Below are 19,626 nucleotides of genomic sequence, written 5' to 3' on the forward strand. Positions count from 1 at the left end.
AGAGAGAGAGAGATTGCATTATTTTTAAGTATGTCTTCTATATTTACATTTGAAACATATTTGAAAGACAAAGATAATTCAGCAATTCAGATCCGCATTGGTCCTCCCTCCCTCCCTCCCTCTGGAGAAATACCGGCTGAGTATTTTGTATTCTAGGTATTTGGCAAGCCTTCTCCTTCCTCTGGGCTGAAGTGAGAATTGTGCAACTAAACTGCATACAGATGATATAATTACTGTTATCTGTTCTCTGAAGCTGACGATTAGAGGGTCTGTCTCTGAGAGAGGCTTTTAAAGAAGGAAAAGGCAGTAAACTATGTTTAAGTCTTTTCTCCACCCCATACTCCCACCCCAACAACCTCTACCACAGTGCTTGTTTTTTCCCTTTTAAAGATAAATATAAGATAACTACCATGAAAATATATATCTTACTTGATTAGAAGTATCATGGTATGAAGTGCCTCTTGCGAACCATTGTTCTTTCAAGGGACCTTGGATATTACGGCAGGTGTTCATATCAGAGTTATTTGAAGGAAATTACTAGTTTGCCGTTGCTGGCTTTGAAAGACGAGTGAGAAAATCACGTACTTTAATCCATGTGAGTGCAGCAAATATTCGAAAATATTTCTCAGTAGAGAGCCTACATATTCTTTACAGTATATGTACTCAAGAGATGTCAACATTATAGGATCTTCACCTTTGAGTTTGGGATTTCTTCCATACGTTCTTCGAATGACATATTTATACTGTATATTTAAAAACTGGCTTTTTTCTTGCCTAATGTCTCTAGTTTTCAGCAGTATTTGTAAACAGCAAGTTCTTTAATAATGTCAATGGAGTTTGTTTAAAGATTCATCTTGTTCACCAATGTATTTGTTTTTTCATGTAAGAGGAAAGTTTTAAAAATTGCATTTGTTTGTCTAGCGAGTTAATACTGGAGGAGATTTAAAAAGAAAATTCTTGGTTCAACTGTTATTCATTTCTTTGTACAAATTCTACAAACAGCGCAGATGAAAACATCAAAATATTATTCAATAATTGTCAGACAGCATAAGAGGTCTACCTTCAAAGATGCATCAGAACAATGAACATGGGTCAAGCTTTTAAACACAATAATACAAACCAGTTTTTATTGGAAATTCCTCAAACTCCCAATGTGTTTTGAGTTCAGAGCTTTTTCTTAGGAAAATAATTATTAGCAAGAAGTGCTAACACAATTTAGTCACAAAATTATTCCCATGAACTTGAAATTCATTAGGACAAGGAGTTTACATTTTAGGCATATTTTGTTCCATTTTGTCAAAACTCTTGGGTTGGAGACCAAACCAGAAAGTTGGGGTTGTGCTAACTAAACGAGAGTTAATTTTAATGCATGGATACTGTGAGTGGTGATGTCTTACGTCTCTTTCTTCCCTCTTCCCTCTTTTACGTCTAGGTGTGTCTGAGAACCTACTCACCACGGGAGTTCTGCAATGCTCACAGCCGTCTGTGGTTCTCTTGGCAACCAGTGCTCAGAAACACCTTGTTCTTCTCCAAGCCACTTGGAGCTGCAGCCTCTGCAGACGTATCAACCTCACACCAGCCCAGAAAGTGGGGGAGATTTTCCATCCCCTCTGCAACCTACAGAACTCCAGCACTTGCCTTTGACTGCACCTGACACGGAATACTCGGGTAACAGTGGTTACGAGCTGCATGGATCTTCAAGGGTAGATCTGGACAGCGAAAGCCAGCTGCCACCTGGGTCATACGCTAAGCTTTTACAAGCAACACCGGATATGTCTCAGCATTATGAACCTTGGTTTAGACCTACACATCCAGGCAATCCCACCGATGACAATAATGTCAATCCATGGTGGGATCTCCATGCTGGATCTAGCTGGATGGATCTTCAAAGTGGTCTCCAACCACCAGGCCACACAAGTGGGCTTCAGCCAGCCTTGGGTGGCTATGGTTCTGCAGAACATCAACTCTGTGGTCCACCTCATCACCTGCTGCCTTCAGCACCACACCTCATGAACCAAGAAGTTATTAAATCCCTGGATTCTACTCAAGAGCCTCACCCAATGGAGCAAGCTGGGGATAGTAGCGGAAGACCAAAAAGCTCAAGGCGTTCAGTGACCCGGAGCTCTGGCCAGGCTGCTTGTCGATGCCCTAACTGTCAAGAAGCTGAAAGGGTGGGCCAGTGCCCTGATAATTCCAAAAAGAAGCATCTGCACAACTGTCATATTCCTGGTTGTGGCAAGGCATATGCGAAGACATCCCATTTGAAGGCTCACTTGAGATGGCACAGTGGTGACCGTCCCTTTGTCTGCAATTGGTTGTTCTGTGGAAAGCGCTTCACCCGCTCTGATGAATTGCAAAGGCACCTTCAGACGCATACAGGCACCAAAAAATTCACCTGCCCTGTTTGCAATCGAGTCTTCATGAGAAGTGACCATCTAAGCAAGCATATGAAGACACACGATGGTGCCAAGGAAGAAGCAGAAGGAGAGGCTAAAACTGGACAAGAGCCTCCTGCTAAAATCAAACGGGAATCTGAGGGAAGCACTTCAAGTGCTACTCCTCAGTCTAATTGAGCCTTTTTCTTTTCATCTTTTCTCAAGGATGTCCAGCCCTTCCCATCTTTCTATAATGGTCAATCCTGGGTCTGTAACTTCCTATTCATGCCTATAGGATCAATCCGTCCTGTGGCATGAACGTTAGCCTGTCCTTAGATGCAATGTTATTTATTTTGTAGGAGGAAAGAGCGATATTGTTGGGACAGTTTGGAAAGTCCAGGCCTTTAGCAGCTTTGGGTGGGACCTCATATTGTACTTTTGTTTAGAGAATATAGGAAGATACTGTTGTAAACATGGTTAAGGAGGTGGGTTGGGTAAGTGGCATCTTGAGACAGTTACAAATGGAGGGATGTAATCCTTGCCTCCTTCCATTTGAATGTTATGTTTCATGTTTTTGCTATATACAAAAATAACAAAAACATACAAAGGGTTATAGTGGAACCCCACATTTGGTTCCAGTTTAGTAGGTAACATGGAAAATCCAGTTTAATGCACACTTCAGTTTCCATGGGGGATTTTTTTGGGAGGATCATGAGTAGAATTCTTGGCTTGCATCTCAGACAGCTACCTCACTCTGTTCCCAAAGCAGAGTTCTTAGACCATATCCTTAATTATGGATACAGGTAGCTGTAAAAGTACTTTAGCCTTTTTATGGCAGTTGGTGACACTTGTAATATGGAATAACATAATTCAACCTTTAAAGTTTCCAGCAGTCCCAACTGAAACATACATTTCTATATGCCTTTGGTGCTAGTGTTTTGCTTAGATTATCTATTAAAAATAGATTTTCTAAAATTGTTTATATTTTCAACCAAACACAAAGCATCTGGTCTCTCCAGGACATATGACCATTTCCTTTTCATAGGAGAAAAAAGAATGAGAAGATAGAGAAAATTGAAGGAACTGGAAAATGATTTTTTTTCTGCCGCTGAGAAAAAACAACTGAATATTTTTGGGTGTAGAGCAGGATGGAAGTACCATATTTTCTCATAATTAATATGCTGTTCTGTTAATATCTAGAACACTTATAGTTGGATGTTTCTTTAATTCCACAGAAATAACAGGATTTCCTTAGTATAAGGGGAAAATCTGTTTTGTGTTGATTGAGTAGAAATGGCTAGCACTTTTTCTGTACACACACTTTAAAAATGTATGTTCTCTCAGTCCTCCAAGCCTTTTTCCCTACTTCACTATGCCTTTAAAGTATCCTTGCAAAGAAAGTATGTACTAAAGTTGTGGGTTAGGACTCAGTTTCTGATTGCCCCAGGGCAAATTCAGCAATTAAGAATGTGTTTTTTGTTTTGTTTAGTTTTTTGCATTCTTACTACAGCAGATGGCAAACTAGTTCAAGCACATGAATTGGTTATCGTAAATTGAGGCTATCTTTCATTTATGTTAAGAACATTCTTGATTTCCATCTGTGTAAAAAGTGATTTAACTTTTGCTCACAGTACTGACTCACAAATTAACCAGGATAAATCAGATTTGATTTAAGATCTGATCCTAGAACAATTTTTGTTTCAGACATCATGTGCAATTTTTTTGCAAATTGCAAATACAATACATGTTGTGCAAGGAAAATAATATAAGCATTAAAAAAAAAATCTTATTTGTACTTGTTTTTTTAATTTGGATAGAAATATGCAGATTTCTGCTCAGAAACTGAATGTGGAAGGGCTGCACCATACTGTATACTCTGGATTGCTAGTAATTCTTTTTGAGCCAGGTAAGTGTTTGAGGTATATTTTCATGAATGAAGGCAAATATACATGTCCCAGGATAAAGTTGCAGGATTCCGTCTGGGTCGGTCACTGGGACCAGAGGTTTAGTCTTCTGAGCTTTCAGACATACTGGAGCCCATCCTCAGGGAACTTCTCTGTCATCAGAATGTGTGCTTTGGGCTATTCTGTGCTTAATATTTACGTGATGCCTGGTTGTGTGTGGTTTTTTTTAAATTGTTGATTGAGGTGTTGATGGCCACGTATTAAGTCATTGGCTGTTATGTACTTGTGCTGCCAAATCTTTGGCTCCTAAGTACCTGATAAGGTGTGTAAATCAGCACTCCTGTTGACAACAAGCCTGTTTTCCAGGCTTCAATCATTTCCCTGGTTATCTTTGGACCTCTTGGCCAACAATCTTAGTAACTGCAAAATTGAATATACACCCTTATTCATTGCAATGTAAGGCTATCAATGAGTTGGGGTCTCCTTATCTGACTGCTCCCTTGTGTTCTTGCAATATGGTGGTTAGCTTTCTCCCTGTCTGTCCTACATACTTATGGAGGCATTGTATGAATTGCCTCTGTGACTATGATTGCCCTTGTGACCTGCATGGATTGCTTCTGTAACTATATAGGAGAGACAAGGAGGAAGCTAAGCATCCGATTGCAAGTATACAAGGGAGAGCTGTAAGATGAGAAGACCCAAACTCATTGGTAGCCTTACAATACAATGAACAAGGACATACATTCCATTTTGCAGATACTAGGATTGTTGGCCAAGCTGGTCCAAAGGTAGTCAGGGAAATGATTGAAGCCTGGAAAACAGGCCCCACCACTCAACAGGAGTGCTGATTTACCACTAGCTTATCAGGTACTTAGGAGCCAAGGATTTGGCAGCGTAAGTACACAACAGCCAATGACTTAATAACTGGCCATCAACACCTCAATCAACCACACACAACCAGCATCACATAAATAGCCCAAAGCACACATTTTGGTGAGAGAGAAGTTCCCTAGAGAGGGGCTCCAACACTAGTCCGAAAGCTCAGAAGATTAAAACTCTGGTCCCAGTGACCAGAGGTATATTTTGCAGAAAGAGCAGTAATTCCTTGTGCCCGTCTCTTAATTTCTCAGCAGACCACTTGAGTTTACCATAAATAGTAACACTGGTTGATACTTAAAATATTTTTTAAGATCAAGATTTGGAAGTTTACTTTGAACACAATTGTCTTCACTAAAACAACTGCATTAACTGTCTACATTTACCCCACAGTTTTCTCTCTAAAATTTAACAAGTTCGATACTGTTCCAACTGATATTGTAATCCTCTACTAATTATATTCTATATGATGGTGAGGTTTTATAGGCAATTCTGATTTAGGATAATTTACTCAATCTCCTTCAACCCATCCCCAATTTGTTTCGGTTCTTCAAAGCAACTTCCTACACCCCGCAATCTTAGCATTTTTCTTCCTCATTAATGACCCCACATGGGAAGTTCAACCACACCAACTGTTACCCAGTGGGGATTTAACTCATGCACTTTCTGGCTGATGGCAATGTTTTTGGCTGCTCCTGCCCTTCCTTCCTGCACAGTATACTGTACACTTCATACTATTGGCAGAAGGGAGGATTTTTAAGGAAAAAGCAAAATCACATGAGATCTCATGCACCCTCATAACATGAAGGTGTCCAGACATGTCCAGGCCAGAAAACAAGGGAGGAAGGCAATATCTAACAACAATTGCTTGGGAAATGCTCATTAAAAATTTAACTCGGCCCAAAGGAAGAATCCTATGTTTTTCTAAGAGGGGGGGGGATATTGGCTCTTTTAATGTGATCTCTCTGGCTGCAGTTATAACATTTACAACAGTTGCAGTTCTAACATTTACAAGTTTAGATCCATTACACTTTAGCTAGGGATGTGCAAGTTAGTGGCCCTTAAATAAGATTCTTTGCATGGCGTTTAACAAAACTTTCTTCCTATTAACCAAGACAACTAGTGACAACAGATTTCACTGACAGAGTATGTTGCAAAGAGGGTAGTGGGAGAGAGGGAGTAAATAAAGTGGTTAATTTGAGTACTGAATTTCAGTTTAATGACACTCCAAAAATTAATATCAAATGAAATGTTGTATATTCAAGCAGTGTATTAGCTATTAAGCTTTTATGAGGAAATTCTTCCTAATTCTATGTCCCTTTGTGTGGAAGTTCTACAACAAGGACACAACATTATGCATGAGTTAAAAGGCTCCCTAATTTTCCTCCTTGCTTGTGACAGAATTCAGATATGTAAGTCAATGAATTTATACTCCTCCATTACTCTAAATGCCTGAAATTAAGCTAGAGATTCTCTGAGATGAGAGGGACAACATGCCCTCTTTTTTTTCTCAAACTGATTACTTCCAGGACAATATCCCACAGGATTATTTTATAAGCACTAAAGTTTGCTGATAGTTTTTATCTGAAAGATTTCTAGTGAAAAACATTTCTGAAGGAAACATACAGCAACACTCATGATCACACTAGAATGGCCATCTAAGGTGTTTGTGTGCTTATTCAAATTATGGCACAGTGTATGAGTTGTAGACAATCCTCGTGTGCCACTTAATATTTGAAAAGATCTCTTCCTGTTGGACACAACCTTGATTGGGGAAAAAAATGCTCACCTGCTGTGTTTATAGAGAAAACAAGTCCGGACTCTCCACTTCAAAATACATTATTGCTTGTCTGGCTCCAGAAATACATTGCCTCTGCCTTTATAGATTCCTATCCTGTATTCAAAGGATTATTTCTGTTCAAATCCAGTTTGAAAATAAAGGACAGCAGAAATGATTGAATCTGCCCTTCATCTAAGCATATCAAATAACAAATTGGTCCCTTGGTCAAAAGCTTCTTTATTATGGCAAGATAACACAATTGTCCTTATTTTAAATTTTGAATATACACATGCAACATAGCATATATATGAAAAAGGCCTAATGCAAAAAAAAAGTGTTTCTTGCCTCGATTTTGGTTTCTAAGTGGCTATAAAATGAAGTCACGTATTCTGGAAAAGACAGACACTTATGCACTAAAGATTAGTAGGCCTTTATGTCTCTTAAGATATGCAGGGTTGTGTGTGTGCAGGAGAAACTTCATTCCTGTGTGGAAATCCCACGAGCAATGGCTGCATCTGCTGGGTGCATTTTGTGCAACTTGCTGTCCATTGAGTGCCTGCCAAATGCCTAAGACACCTGCTCCTTTCCCACACCCACTTCTCTCTCGCCTGCCACTCTCTTTGCCCCGGGGAGAGCTGATGCAGGCGAGGGGGAGGTGGGAAGAGTTCCCAAAAGCCAGAGAAGCAGGCCCAGCAAGGATTCCAATGAGATGGCCCAATTGTGTGGGGCAAAAAAGGGTGTGTTGCAGCACCTGTCTCCTGTACAAACTGGGCCTTACATTTTAATTTAACTTTTCTGTTAAAAATAAAGCTGCATGAGTGAGCTCGATATGAGGTACTTCAGCTAGTGCTTTGTAAGGACGGTTTGAGAGTATTATATTCATTTGATATTGAGACTTCTTCCCTAATTTAGAGAGGTTTTATCTGAATTTCTTGTCCCCTCCACTTTCAGAAGATGAGACACATTGCCTTTTGCAAGATTGTGACAATTACAAGCCAAAAGATTGCTTTTTTGTTTTCTTGGTCCTTCCTACCTAAAAGTTCTATTTTAAAACAAAATAGGTTGCTTTATGTAGTAAATGTTATCGCAATTATAAACCCACTCCACCCAAGTCTAAACATCACCAAACATTTGAGTAAATAATACTTCAAATTCTAGCTGTATGTCTGCAAAGAATTTAAAAAGGGGGATGAAGGAAGAAAGTAAATACAAAACAATCAGAGAACACCGATTTCAAAACCTTGCTTCTGCTCTAAGTGGAAGTTAAAGCCTTGCAGTTGGTGCTGCCAAGATCTGCTGTTTGCTCCAAACTTTATTTTTTTTCATAAGGATACATTTTTAGCCCTTGGCATTGTAACATGTAATACTAAAGGATTGTTCTAACATTACCAGAGTTATCCTAAGTGGCTTTTTTATTTAAAATAATCCCATCTACAATTTTCTGGTCTGTAGTACAACTCATGAAGGACATGTACCTGGGTTCTGTATTAAAGCAGAGAGTTTTGCAACATCAGTTACAACAATTAGCAGTTTTGAAACTATCGTGAAAATGTGTGATAAAATAAGGCCATGTGGATTTATCTATCTATTGTGTGGGGTATCATATATGGACTAGCAATATATATTAATATATTAATATTTCACCTAGATTAGTAAAACATAATAAAACAAACATTTAAAAGATCTATGTTCAAACACCAATGTCTAGGCTATCTAAGCATTGAAGCACAGCATCGTTTATATTAACAAGTGTGGGTTTTAAATGCTAATAGGATTTCTTTTTCCTTTAAAATCCAAAGTCTCCAAATTCAGAATAATGGCACTCATTATTACAGTAGCAATAGCTTCCTTTATGACTTTTTCCAGTCCAGTTTTTATGTACATAAATATTTGAAATATGCCATATAAGGAGCAATAGGTGGAGGAATCAATAGAAATGCTGTATATAATAGATGATGAGGTTTTCTTTTAAATTATAATTAGAGGAAATACTATTAACAGGATCTGGAAATTATCTTTTTAAAAGTATCAAACTCTAGGATATCCAGTTCTAGAACAATATCTGACAACTACAATATCCTGCTTGACATATTTTATCACAAGGTTTTATGTATGCTTTGATCTAATGGAGTAAAGCTCTGTAAAAAAAATATATCTGTAATTCTCCTTGGCACAAATAGATAATGAGTGTATCTTACAACTGAATGGAATTTCCAAGCTACATAACCAAGTAACTACAATCCTTTCAGCTGAGCTCAAAAAAATTACCTGTAAAAAAATGCCTTGGTCTAGTTCTTGGGTTCTAACATACACAGAGCCAGTTTTACATATATTTTTTAAATCCTTTCCAAGGAATGGGTGAACTGTAGCGTAAAACATGGAAAGAACTGGCAGAAGAAATATGGAAAAAAAGAAAAAGGAAAAAAGAATTTCCAGTGCAGTAAAAAGGCTATTCATAAAATATTACATATTCTCCTGGTTTGGCTCTTTTTATCCCATTTATTGCTTGTTAGATCTGAGCGATATTTTATGGATATAAAATAATTTTACAACCCTTGTCTTATCATTTTTTGTTAAAAACAGTGAAAGTCAGTTGAAATATGTCACCTGAAATACAGGTAGTCCTCAACTTATAATTAATTGGCTAGAGGTCATTTGAAGTTACAACAATTCCCCCCAATAGTTATTTATGACCCCATTGCCAAAGGATACCTCTCCCTGAGGTCATGTGACCACATTTTGGTGCTCAGCAACTGACCTGCATCTACAGTCTTTGGCAGCTTCCTACAGTCATACAATCATGATTTTCTTCTGGAAATCAGCATTTTCTTCCAGTTCCTGACAAAACCATGGCTCATAGAAAACAACAGATTCACTTCATCACCACCACATTTGCTTAACAAGCACCATAAAGATTGTAAAAGCAGGTCATTCACATGATGATTTGCTTCATGACCATCACAACGTACAACTAATTATGAGGGTTAAATATGATCATAAGTTGAGAACTATCTGTATAGCTCAAAAATGCCAAACCTGAATTCCATGCAGCTGTAAGAGCTTTGGATGCTGTCCCTTCAGAAGCTGTTCCTGAATTATAATGTATAACGTGATGGACAGGGAAAATATTGAATGCATGGAGAATAACTATGTTAAATGCATTTCATTACGTTTTGAACAACGTGACAAAGACTCACAGCAGTGCTGAACCCAAAAGAAGAAGTGTATTCCTGTTTTATAGTTCATTCATTTGCAGGACAGAATAGAGGCGCTGTGATATTTTTTTCTCTGCCTTCAGTGAATTCCTCCTAAGTTGCTGAACAGAACAGGGATCAGGTGAGAGGTATTGCGTATTTTCCAAAAGTAATTTCTATTTGGAATACTTCCAGGCAGCATAATATAGGCAGAGGAGCCTTACTTATCTCTGTGGGGAAGCGTTCAATAGAGTTAACATAGATCAAACTAGTAATCACAGCTTCTTCAAGCCTTATTGAAGCCAAGAGGAAATTCTTTTGTCTCCTGCCAAATAGTGTTGTATTTTGCCAGTGCTCTTACTGAAAAAAGCCTGAAGTAGATCTGGATGCAGGAATTTTTCCCAAGCTTTTCATGCAAGGTGGTGCCATATCCAAACACTTCTGAATGAAACAGTAACGTCTACACTGTAATAAAGAAAATTAGGAATTGCTTTAAAAGTAGTATCTTTGGAACCAAGTTCTCTTCTGGAGACTTTGTAAACTGTCTATTTAGTTTTCTTGACTACAGTGTTTTGCCCATTTTTCATTATCCACTGTCTATTTCAGTTTTATTTTATGGAAGACTCTTAGGTGTCAACCAGCAGCAATGAAAATGGAGACTGAAAACATCACCACCAGAAGGATGTAGAGCAAGCAAGGGACATCCTTGTGGTGGAGGTGGCTGCTAAATTGATGGCAGACTCCTCTTCCTCGTCCCCCTTGCTCTCTGCTCTCCACCATCCATCTTTTTAGTTATTATAGTTTATGTATTTATTCTCATTTGTGTTTCTTTGTCATGGTTTACTTCATTGTTCTATCTTTCTGTTTATGTGCCTTTTCGTTTTTCCTCCTTTTTATTACTGTAAGCTGTCTAGAGTAGTCCCACTCTAGGCAGCTAATCCGATTTTGTTTATTTAACAAATATTTAAAAACATTCCCCCAACCTTCCTTACGCAGATCCTATGTGCAGAGCCTGACCTGAAAGCATTAGAACAAGAAAATGTGACAAATAAGGATAGATTGCAAAACATCTGATGTCAGTGAAAATAAGACGAATGAAGGTTCTTGCTATTAGGTCTGAGAATAGAGTGAACTGTGGTGTGCAAATAGTTTTCTTTTCAAAAAGTTTGCTATCAGATAGTTATAGCTTTTTTTCACAAGCAATCCTTTAGCTCACTTATTACAACCTAATAATATTTTCTTCTAAAGTAAGTCATGACTTGAAAATACTGAAATGTAAATTGAATAAAGTGCATGTTTCAATGTTTAAATCTCCACCTCCTTTGTTTCCAAGTATTTTGTGCTTTTCTCATTTTTTCTTGTCATTTTACATCATGGTCTTTTTCACTGTAGATGGCCCACTTTCCCCAAATTAACAAATTGCAAAGTGAAGTTTTGGATTACCAAAATCCCATGATAATATGTAGAAAAGGGGACATAGGAATAGACGTGTAAGGGAAAGGGAAAAGTGGCCTCAACAGATGTCTCCAAGATCTATCCTCAGAGTTGAAATCCCATACATATAAATAAGATATTTGGAATATGTTCCTAATTGCATCTATTCACCCACCAGAGAGGGAGGCCAGTTATGTTACAGATCCCCTTCATCAAAGAAATCCACCTAGTAGGACCAAGAAAAAGTTGTTTCTGTGGTGGTTCCCTACCTGTGGAGCATCATTCCCAATGGAGATAAGAATGCCCCCCATCTTGTTACTCTTCCAAAAGGCCCTGAAGATGTGGTTTTGCCAACAGGATCCTCAGTGATAATGACCCAACCAAATGTGTTGAGTGCTGTGCCAGAAGGGTGGGATATGTGTATGTTGGATTTGTATTGGGGGTTTTATTCTTGTAAGCCACCCAGAGTCATCCCAAGTGAGTGAAACTAAATTAATAATATGTTTTAGATGGGAGTATTGCATTGGTATTCATCAGTCTCAAAAGACTACGATATCGTGTTCTGGAAAGAGGTAAAGCTGGAGTGTCCTCTCCAGAGCACAAGGCCTGGGTAGATTAATATGGAGCATAGACTGTTACCCAAGCAGCAGATCCGCCCCCCCCTCCAGGTCACTGAAATAGTCCAATGGAATGGCAGAAGCAATACAATTGGTTCCAGCTGCATCGCTGGAAGTATTAATAGAGCAAGGAAAGTAAAAGTGGGGGCCTTAAAGTTGCCTCCTATGGTGGCTGCATCATTTGTTCCATGACGGATACCATTAAAAGAATAGTAAAAGACATTAAGACATGAAATTTGTGTTTTGACAATTTCATTTAGAATGGAACTGATAAAAACAAGGCGTTTCCCTCTTAATATTTCAGGCCATATAAACACTTGTGGGTTGGATGCACCTTATGAAGTTCATCAAAAGGGAGATGCAGTTACGCTATTAAACGAAATTAATACCCATGTTATTTCATCGAATGCAGACCAGAACATCTAAGCTTCCTTCGTGCTTGGATGTTCTGACCTCTCTCAAGATTTGCTTGAAAGGAGTGTTGCTACAGAAGAATATTGGACCATTGTAGCCTGTCATTGGAGAGGCTATCTGGCATGCCTTATCTTATAACTGCTAATATCCAAGTGATAGAAAATCAGTAATGGGCAAAGGAATCACAATTGCAAGAGTGTTTATCCATTTTGCATCTTGATGAACAAACCAAATCCTTATTCAGAGGTAAAGAGTCAGGGTTTGGGCACAAAACCAAAAGGTGAAGCCAGAAATAGTTGTTGGCCTACGTGTCTGACCAGAAAGCACAAGCTCCAATTCCCTATCAGGTCTCCGTGAGCACTGTAGGTTCAACAAATGAAAACACCAGTTCTAGTTGTAGCGTCATTAACAACTGTACCTGGAACAATTGTCTCAAGATTTGGTTTGTTTTTCATGATGCTTCCTGAAATCTAGAGGCAGAAAAGTAGGTGGTTTGGAAGAACTACGTCTCTCTCATTTGCAAACTTCCTGGATTTGCAAACACAGATGACCTTTCATTTTTATTTTATGAAAAAAAACTAACTATTAAAAGAAAGGAAGGATGGAAGAGCTCTCTTGTATCTTCTGACTTGTAATGGTTGGGGCCCCTAATCTGTTAGATTCCTGTCAAGCCTCCTTCGTAGAAGGTGGCTAGGTGACTTTGAGTCAGTCATTCTCTCACCCAACCTATTTTTCAGGGAAAGAGCACTATGTACTGTATGTCCTTTTGAGTCTTATACAAAATGTGGAATAAAAATCAAAGGAGTAAACAATAAACAATAAACCATTCAAATGAGTTGTAACTTCAGAACAACTCACTATTTGGCACATAGTTTTAGTCTCATTTTGTATTTGTTATACTGAAGATCACTGAATGCTTTAAAGCTGAATATTGGAAAAACTGCTCCTTCTGAATTAATCTCAAGAATTCAGAATCTTCTGAATTAATCTCCAGAATACTTAGAAACTTAATTTAGGGTTACTTATTAACTTAGAAATCAAAATCATATTGTTATTATTTTTGCATTGAAAGGAAAATCAATGACTTGTTCTTGTTTTTTTTAACTTGGTTTGGTTTAACACCCAAACCTATCCATCTTTAAATATTTCATAGAAAATTGAAAAATAAATAGGAGGATTAGGGTTACGATTTGTATCCTGTATGGAATTCTGTGAAAAAAGCAGGATGATGGTACTGAACAAAGCTAAGCTTTAACTTAGCATGATACAAGAATTTGAAAAAAAAAACATTTCAGGTTGTTGGGTAGGTGGGAAGGAAGATAAAGGAAATTGTTAATAGACATATATTATATACATACTTAACATATCAGGTAATTAATTTGAAAAGTGGCAATTTTACCTAAACTCAGAGTAAGACTATATATTCTTGCCCATTCAAAATATAAACATGATGGAAGAGTTGGGGAATTTCCCCATTGCAATTTGTGGGGGCAAAGGGCTAAAATGGATGAAGACTACTATATCACTCCCCCTAATACCACATGGCAGAGTCCTTCCAATTCAGATCTCCACATCTATTCTTCTGCAGACTCCTTTTTAGGGGGGATGCGATTAAGAACAAACTACACGAGTAACACTACATATTGGCTTAGCCACCAAAGCCTATATGCAGAATACAATAAATAACATTGTATGCTAAAATACAAATTGAAAAACTATTCCATTGTTCGGTCTCTCTCTCTCTCACACACACACACACACATTTAAAGTACAATCTATTAGATTTATCACTTTCAAGTCAAATCACAGAATTACAGTCTCATATCCATGCAAGGCTCTAAATGTAGGATTTGATTGTATGCAAATGCTGGGATGGCTGTTGTTTTTCCTCCCAATATTTCCTACCCAGCTTTGGAAGACTGCCCAAAGCAAAGGGATCATTCTCTTTGATTGAGCTGGTTGATGGTGACTTCATCTCATGAAGTAAAAGGTATACGTATTATCCAGGCTTAATGGAGAAAACTATTCATTGAGAGTAATTGGAAATATATGTACATCATGCAGTTCTGCTTTAAACCTTTTCTAGTTGGGTGGTAACAGGTAATGTGTGAATAAGCATTTGAAAAGTGGGGAAGGGACCCCATAGCTAGGAACAAAACTAAACACACTGTTTTCCCAAGTTTAAACTAGAAAAAAATTAAATCCGGAAAGGATGGAGAGGAGAACATCCTATGAGTTGAATAATTTTCTAAGCTGTGAGAAAGGCTCTCCAAGGTAACAGGGAGTCTTTTCATATTGTGACTTCACCACCTTCTTCAGGCTTCAAATCCAGTTCAATCTTTTCTTCTTCTTCTACTGATCTCAGAACTCTTAAGATCATGCAGAAACCACCATGAGACATTTGGTATTCCCTTCAGCAGACCAATAGGAAGAAACCAAACGTCAACCTTCAGTCAAACCCCATATCTGGAGCCGCTGTAACTTCTACAAGCATAAAAATCCTGTCATCTGTATTCCACAAACAAATGAATACATGCTACCTTTTCCCTACACACCTTAGGGATGTATCTATTGCGAGTCTTCCCAAAAGTGCTTTTTCAAAAGGCAACTGGCCTTTCGTTGTTTTTCCCTGAAGACATTTTGCTTCTCATCCAAGAAGCTTTTTCTGTTTTGACTGAATGGATGACTAAAAGCGCTACCTATTGGTAGCGTTTCTCTGTTTTGTAGAAAAACTGAGTGCTGATAAAAGGAGAGTTGCCAATCCATCTTTTCCTTTTAGTTTTCAACATTCTGTGTAAATTGTGATATTAAAAGATCAACATGTATGCATCTTTGTAGCCAGGCCCTTTTGTCAGTAACTATAACAATAGTTACATATGATGGCGGAGAGCGGGGAGGTATATTAAAAAAATATCAATTTGCAATTCCCAGGACACTGAAATTCTCTGCAGAGAGACAGAGTAGAGTACATTAGATAGGTGTCCAGAGATGGGTGAAAAAAGTGTTACCACTAATGGTAGAATTCACTAACAACAAATTCTTGTTGCAACATTGCAAAGACAAGAATAGCTTCCTGAGTGTCCACAAGTGATGTATGCCAAGACGCTGCAATGCCAATTCCATCCCTTAGTCTAATAGGTTCTGGGAATAATCCTGAGGAACAAGAGGAACACAGCAAGACAATGATCAGATAAACTACACGTGTCCAAAGCAGAAATGTAATCTGAAAAAAACATCGCAGATAGGATCCTCCCTAGCTCACTTGTAGATAAAGGTAGGGAGTTGGGAGGAGTTTTCAGACTTACAAGATTCTGTTACTGTAACCCTGTAATAAAAATAGTTTTAATATTCATAATTTTGGTTTCCTAAGTTTGATCTACCTCAAAGAGCCAAGACGTAAATATGTACAAGCAACATTGTGATTGAAAGTATGAAAATGTAAAGCTTGTTTTCCAACATTACATTATATGTTTCATCAGCTGGGCATCTTTGTGGTTAAGAAAGGACGCCTATGCTTCAGTGATAAAGGAAAAGTCACTTTGCACATCCTTAAAATGCAGTTTCCTTTTAACAATACTTCTAATATTTTAAACACAGAGTAAATATTGTATATAAACTGGCTAACATGACATTTAAAAGTCACCAAATAATTACATAAACATATACATGAGGTGGTTGTGTTTATGTCTACAATCCTCAAAAAACATTTAAAAATAAATACGCCTAGATCCACGAAGTACAGTGGTGGGTTACGACTGGTACGCCCCAGTACAGGCGTACTGGTGCCTGCTGGGAGCACCGAGTACCGTTCTGGTACAGTGCACTGGAGGGCCCACCCACCTGCCCACCGTCCTTACCTGTATTTGAGCTCTTCGGGGCTTCCTTGCACATGCACAGAGCATACAGCGCCTCCATGACGCTCCGCCGAGCAGCTGGAGTGTTGCAGGGGCGTTGCAAAGCGTCGCAGATGGTAAGTATGCATGCATGCTGCGCATGTTCATGTGGTGGACGCTGGGCCCCTTTGCACTGTACCAGTTGCAACGGGATCCGGAACCTACCACTGATGAAGTACCATAGACATAATGTCAGTTCTAAGCCAAACAAAACTTTTAGCCACAATTATATTTTTTATGTAACTTTATTGCTAAAAGGTATTCAGCTGTCATTATGTGTCCATATTTACAAAGATCAGAAAAGTGCAAGCGAATATTTCCCTGTGACAGTCTATGGAAGCAAAAGTTGGACTCTAAAGAAACAGGATAGAAGGACTACAGGTAGTCCTCGACTTACAACTACAATTGATCCCAAAAATTCTGTTGTTAGCGGAGACATTTGTTAAGTGTGTTTTGCCCCATTTTATGACCTTTCTTGCCACAGTTGTTAAGTGAATCACTGTGATCAATAAGTTAAGTAGCATAACTGTTAAGTGAATCTGGCTTCCCCATTGACTTCGTTTGTCAAAAGGTTGCAAAAGATTATCATATGTCCTTGGGACACCATAACCATCGTAAATATAAATCCGTTGCCAAGCATCTGAATTTTGATTACATGGGGATGCTACAAAGGTGGTAATTGTGAAAAACAGTCATAAGTCTCTGTTTTCAGAGTTGCCATTGTAACTTTGAACAATCACTAAACAAAATGTTGTAACTCAAGGACTACCTGTATTCATGCAGTTAAATTTTGGAGAAGATTCCTGAGGATACCATAGACAGCCAAGCAATCAAAGAAATGGACTTGATTTGAATTGAACAAATCAACCCAGAATTCTCACATGTGCCATATATGATAGATCCAATTTAATTCATATACATTACGTGAAGAATTGAGTCCAGGAGAAGATTTTAATGCTGGAAAAGGTGGAAGGAAAAAGTAGAAGAGGATGATCAGACAAGGTGGATGAACTCAAATACGTGGTGATAAATGCACTGGAAAGAAAAAGTCAGCGCTACATTGTCATGAAGAAAATCTATGTAAATGCTAAAAGTTGATACCGTCATTATCAATTACCTCTTGAGAATGCCAGACAAGCAAAGTCAACGAGGAAGCCGAATTCATTTAACAACCATGCAACTAACAACTGCAATTATTCACTTAACAACTGTAGAAAGAAAGGCTATAAAATGGAACAAAACTCACTTAACAACTGCCTCACATAGCAACAGAAATTTTGGGAGCAATTGTGGTTGTCATTCAAGGACTACTTGTGTGAGGGCTAATCCACAAAACACACTGAGCCAGGAACCAAAATCTGTGCACTATGGTTTTGGAACACAATTACACTAAGCCAGAATCAAATAAACCTCATGATGGCTCACTGCAAAATATAAACTCAAACAATTTTTTTCACGGTTTCCTAGAATATTTGGGAACAAGGGAACAGTTTTTTGAATTAGCCTCTATGGAACTTGATTTACAAGAGTTTCCAACATTTTCTTGCTGCTTTTGGAATCCTCAGATGTTTCATGCCCAACTTCAAAGCTCAGTATGAATATTTAATTTGTCATCCAACTTGAACCAACGGAGAATGGTCAAACTGGTCTGGTATCATACCACTATGGCAAAGCCATTAAAAGATAGAAGTTGTGTTGTATGAGATATGATGATCATGATCATGATGACTTTAAAATGCTAACTCATCCCCCCCCAAAAAAATCTTCATAATAGGGAAAAATGAATACTCAGAAAACCAATTTTAATGCAGCACTCTAAAGCTATAAATGGTGCTAAAATGAGAGATTGTAGAGTATGCCATGGAAGAGCACTTTCTTTTAATTATAGAAGTGGGAAGAATTGCTGTTTTGGTGGAGATGGCTCCAAAATGCACTGTATATGCACAAAATTACACTCCATAATAGGTTTTTCCAAAGAAGGAAGGCATTTAAAAAAAAATACTAAAAAAAAAAACCCATTTACAAATCTTTTTGAAAATTCCTTCAATTACAAGACATTCTTGACTATAGGACTTTTTGGAATGCCCCATTGTCCCATAAGAACTTATACGAAAGTATGAGTTCACATAATATGCTAGATCAAAATGTGGTTACTTGTTTGGGATTCAGAATATTGTGTAAACTGAGTCACTATTGATTATTAATTATGGCTATGGTATAGCCTGAAGGATCCTAGGTTACTGTAGTTTAATCAGACAAATCATAGTTAAGCATTCAACAACTTAATATGATACACTAACACAACCAATGGCTGTGTATGCACAAATTAGCCCATTATTAACTAATAAGTATTTATTAAACTAATTCAGTTGCTTGAATTCTCATGGAATATTACTAAAAATGTGAGCACATTGGTTAGGCTTGCTAATTATATTGAGCAATGAATTCATGAATGATATTTTAGCTGCGCATCTTGGGTAAATCCAGCCAATAAAAGGCCATCCAGACTTAATGTCAACCCACCAAAAGCATAAGTCACAAGTCACTTTGAACTCTTCAATTTCATTAGGTCTACTTCTCCAGATATGATTAAGTGAGGATCAAGTTCAGGAAAGGATACTAGAAACCTATGGGTTCCACTGTGACTACTTAGTGTAAAAAGAAATTGATTATGATGGGCAAATCATCTTTCCCAACTTCTTTCACCCACAAAAAAAAAAACCTTTGTACTAATTAATAATTTTCTCAAGCTTCCGAGGGAAAGCACCTAACAATACTTTGAAATTTTGCATAGGATGGGTAGGACTATTATACCTGGACAGCAAACATTTAGAGGATGACTTAGGTGTTAGCAAATAGCATTAATGGGTTATGAGAACTTTAATACCTAGATTTTGTAGTCTTAGAACATCTTGGATGATATATAGGTTGTCCTTGATTTACAACCATTTGTTTAGCAACAGTTTAAAGTTAGATGGCACTGAAAAAGTGACTTATGATTGGTTCTCGCACTTATGACTGTTGCAGCATCCCTAGTTCCCTTATTAAAAGTCAGGCACTTGGCAATTAGCATGTATTTAGGATGGTTACAGTATTCCAGGGTTATGTGATTGCCATTTGTGATTTCCCAGCCAGTTTC

At 37.9% G+C, this 19,626-nt stretch overlaps 1 protein-coding gene across 1 annotated transcript in view; it reads left to right on the forward strand.

Moving 5' to 3' along the window:
- The window catches only part of SP6 (Sp6 transcription factor), a 32,075-nt gene extending 20,661 nt beyond the window's left edge, over positions 1-11,414 (forward strand). Inside the window, exon 3 of the mRNA XM_081970999.1 lies at positions 1,433-11,414. Within this exon, the coding sequence (XP_081827125.1) occupies positions 1,470-2,573 (1,104 nt within the window). The 5' untranslated portion in view covers positions 1,433-1,469 and the 3' untranslated portion in view covers positions 2,574-11,414. The remainder of the gene's footprint in view (positions 1-1,432) is intronic.
- The last annotated feature ends 8,212 nt before the right edge of the window (positions 11,415-19,626 follow it).

This window comes from Natrix helvetica (assembly GCF_964273705.1).
Source record: "Natrix helvetica genome assembly, chromosome: Z".
NCBI lineage: Eukaryota > Metazoa > Chordata > Lepidosauria > Squamata > Natricidae > Natrix > Natrix helvetica.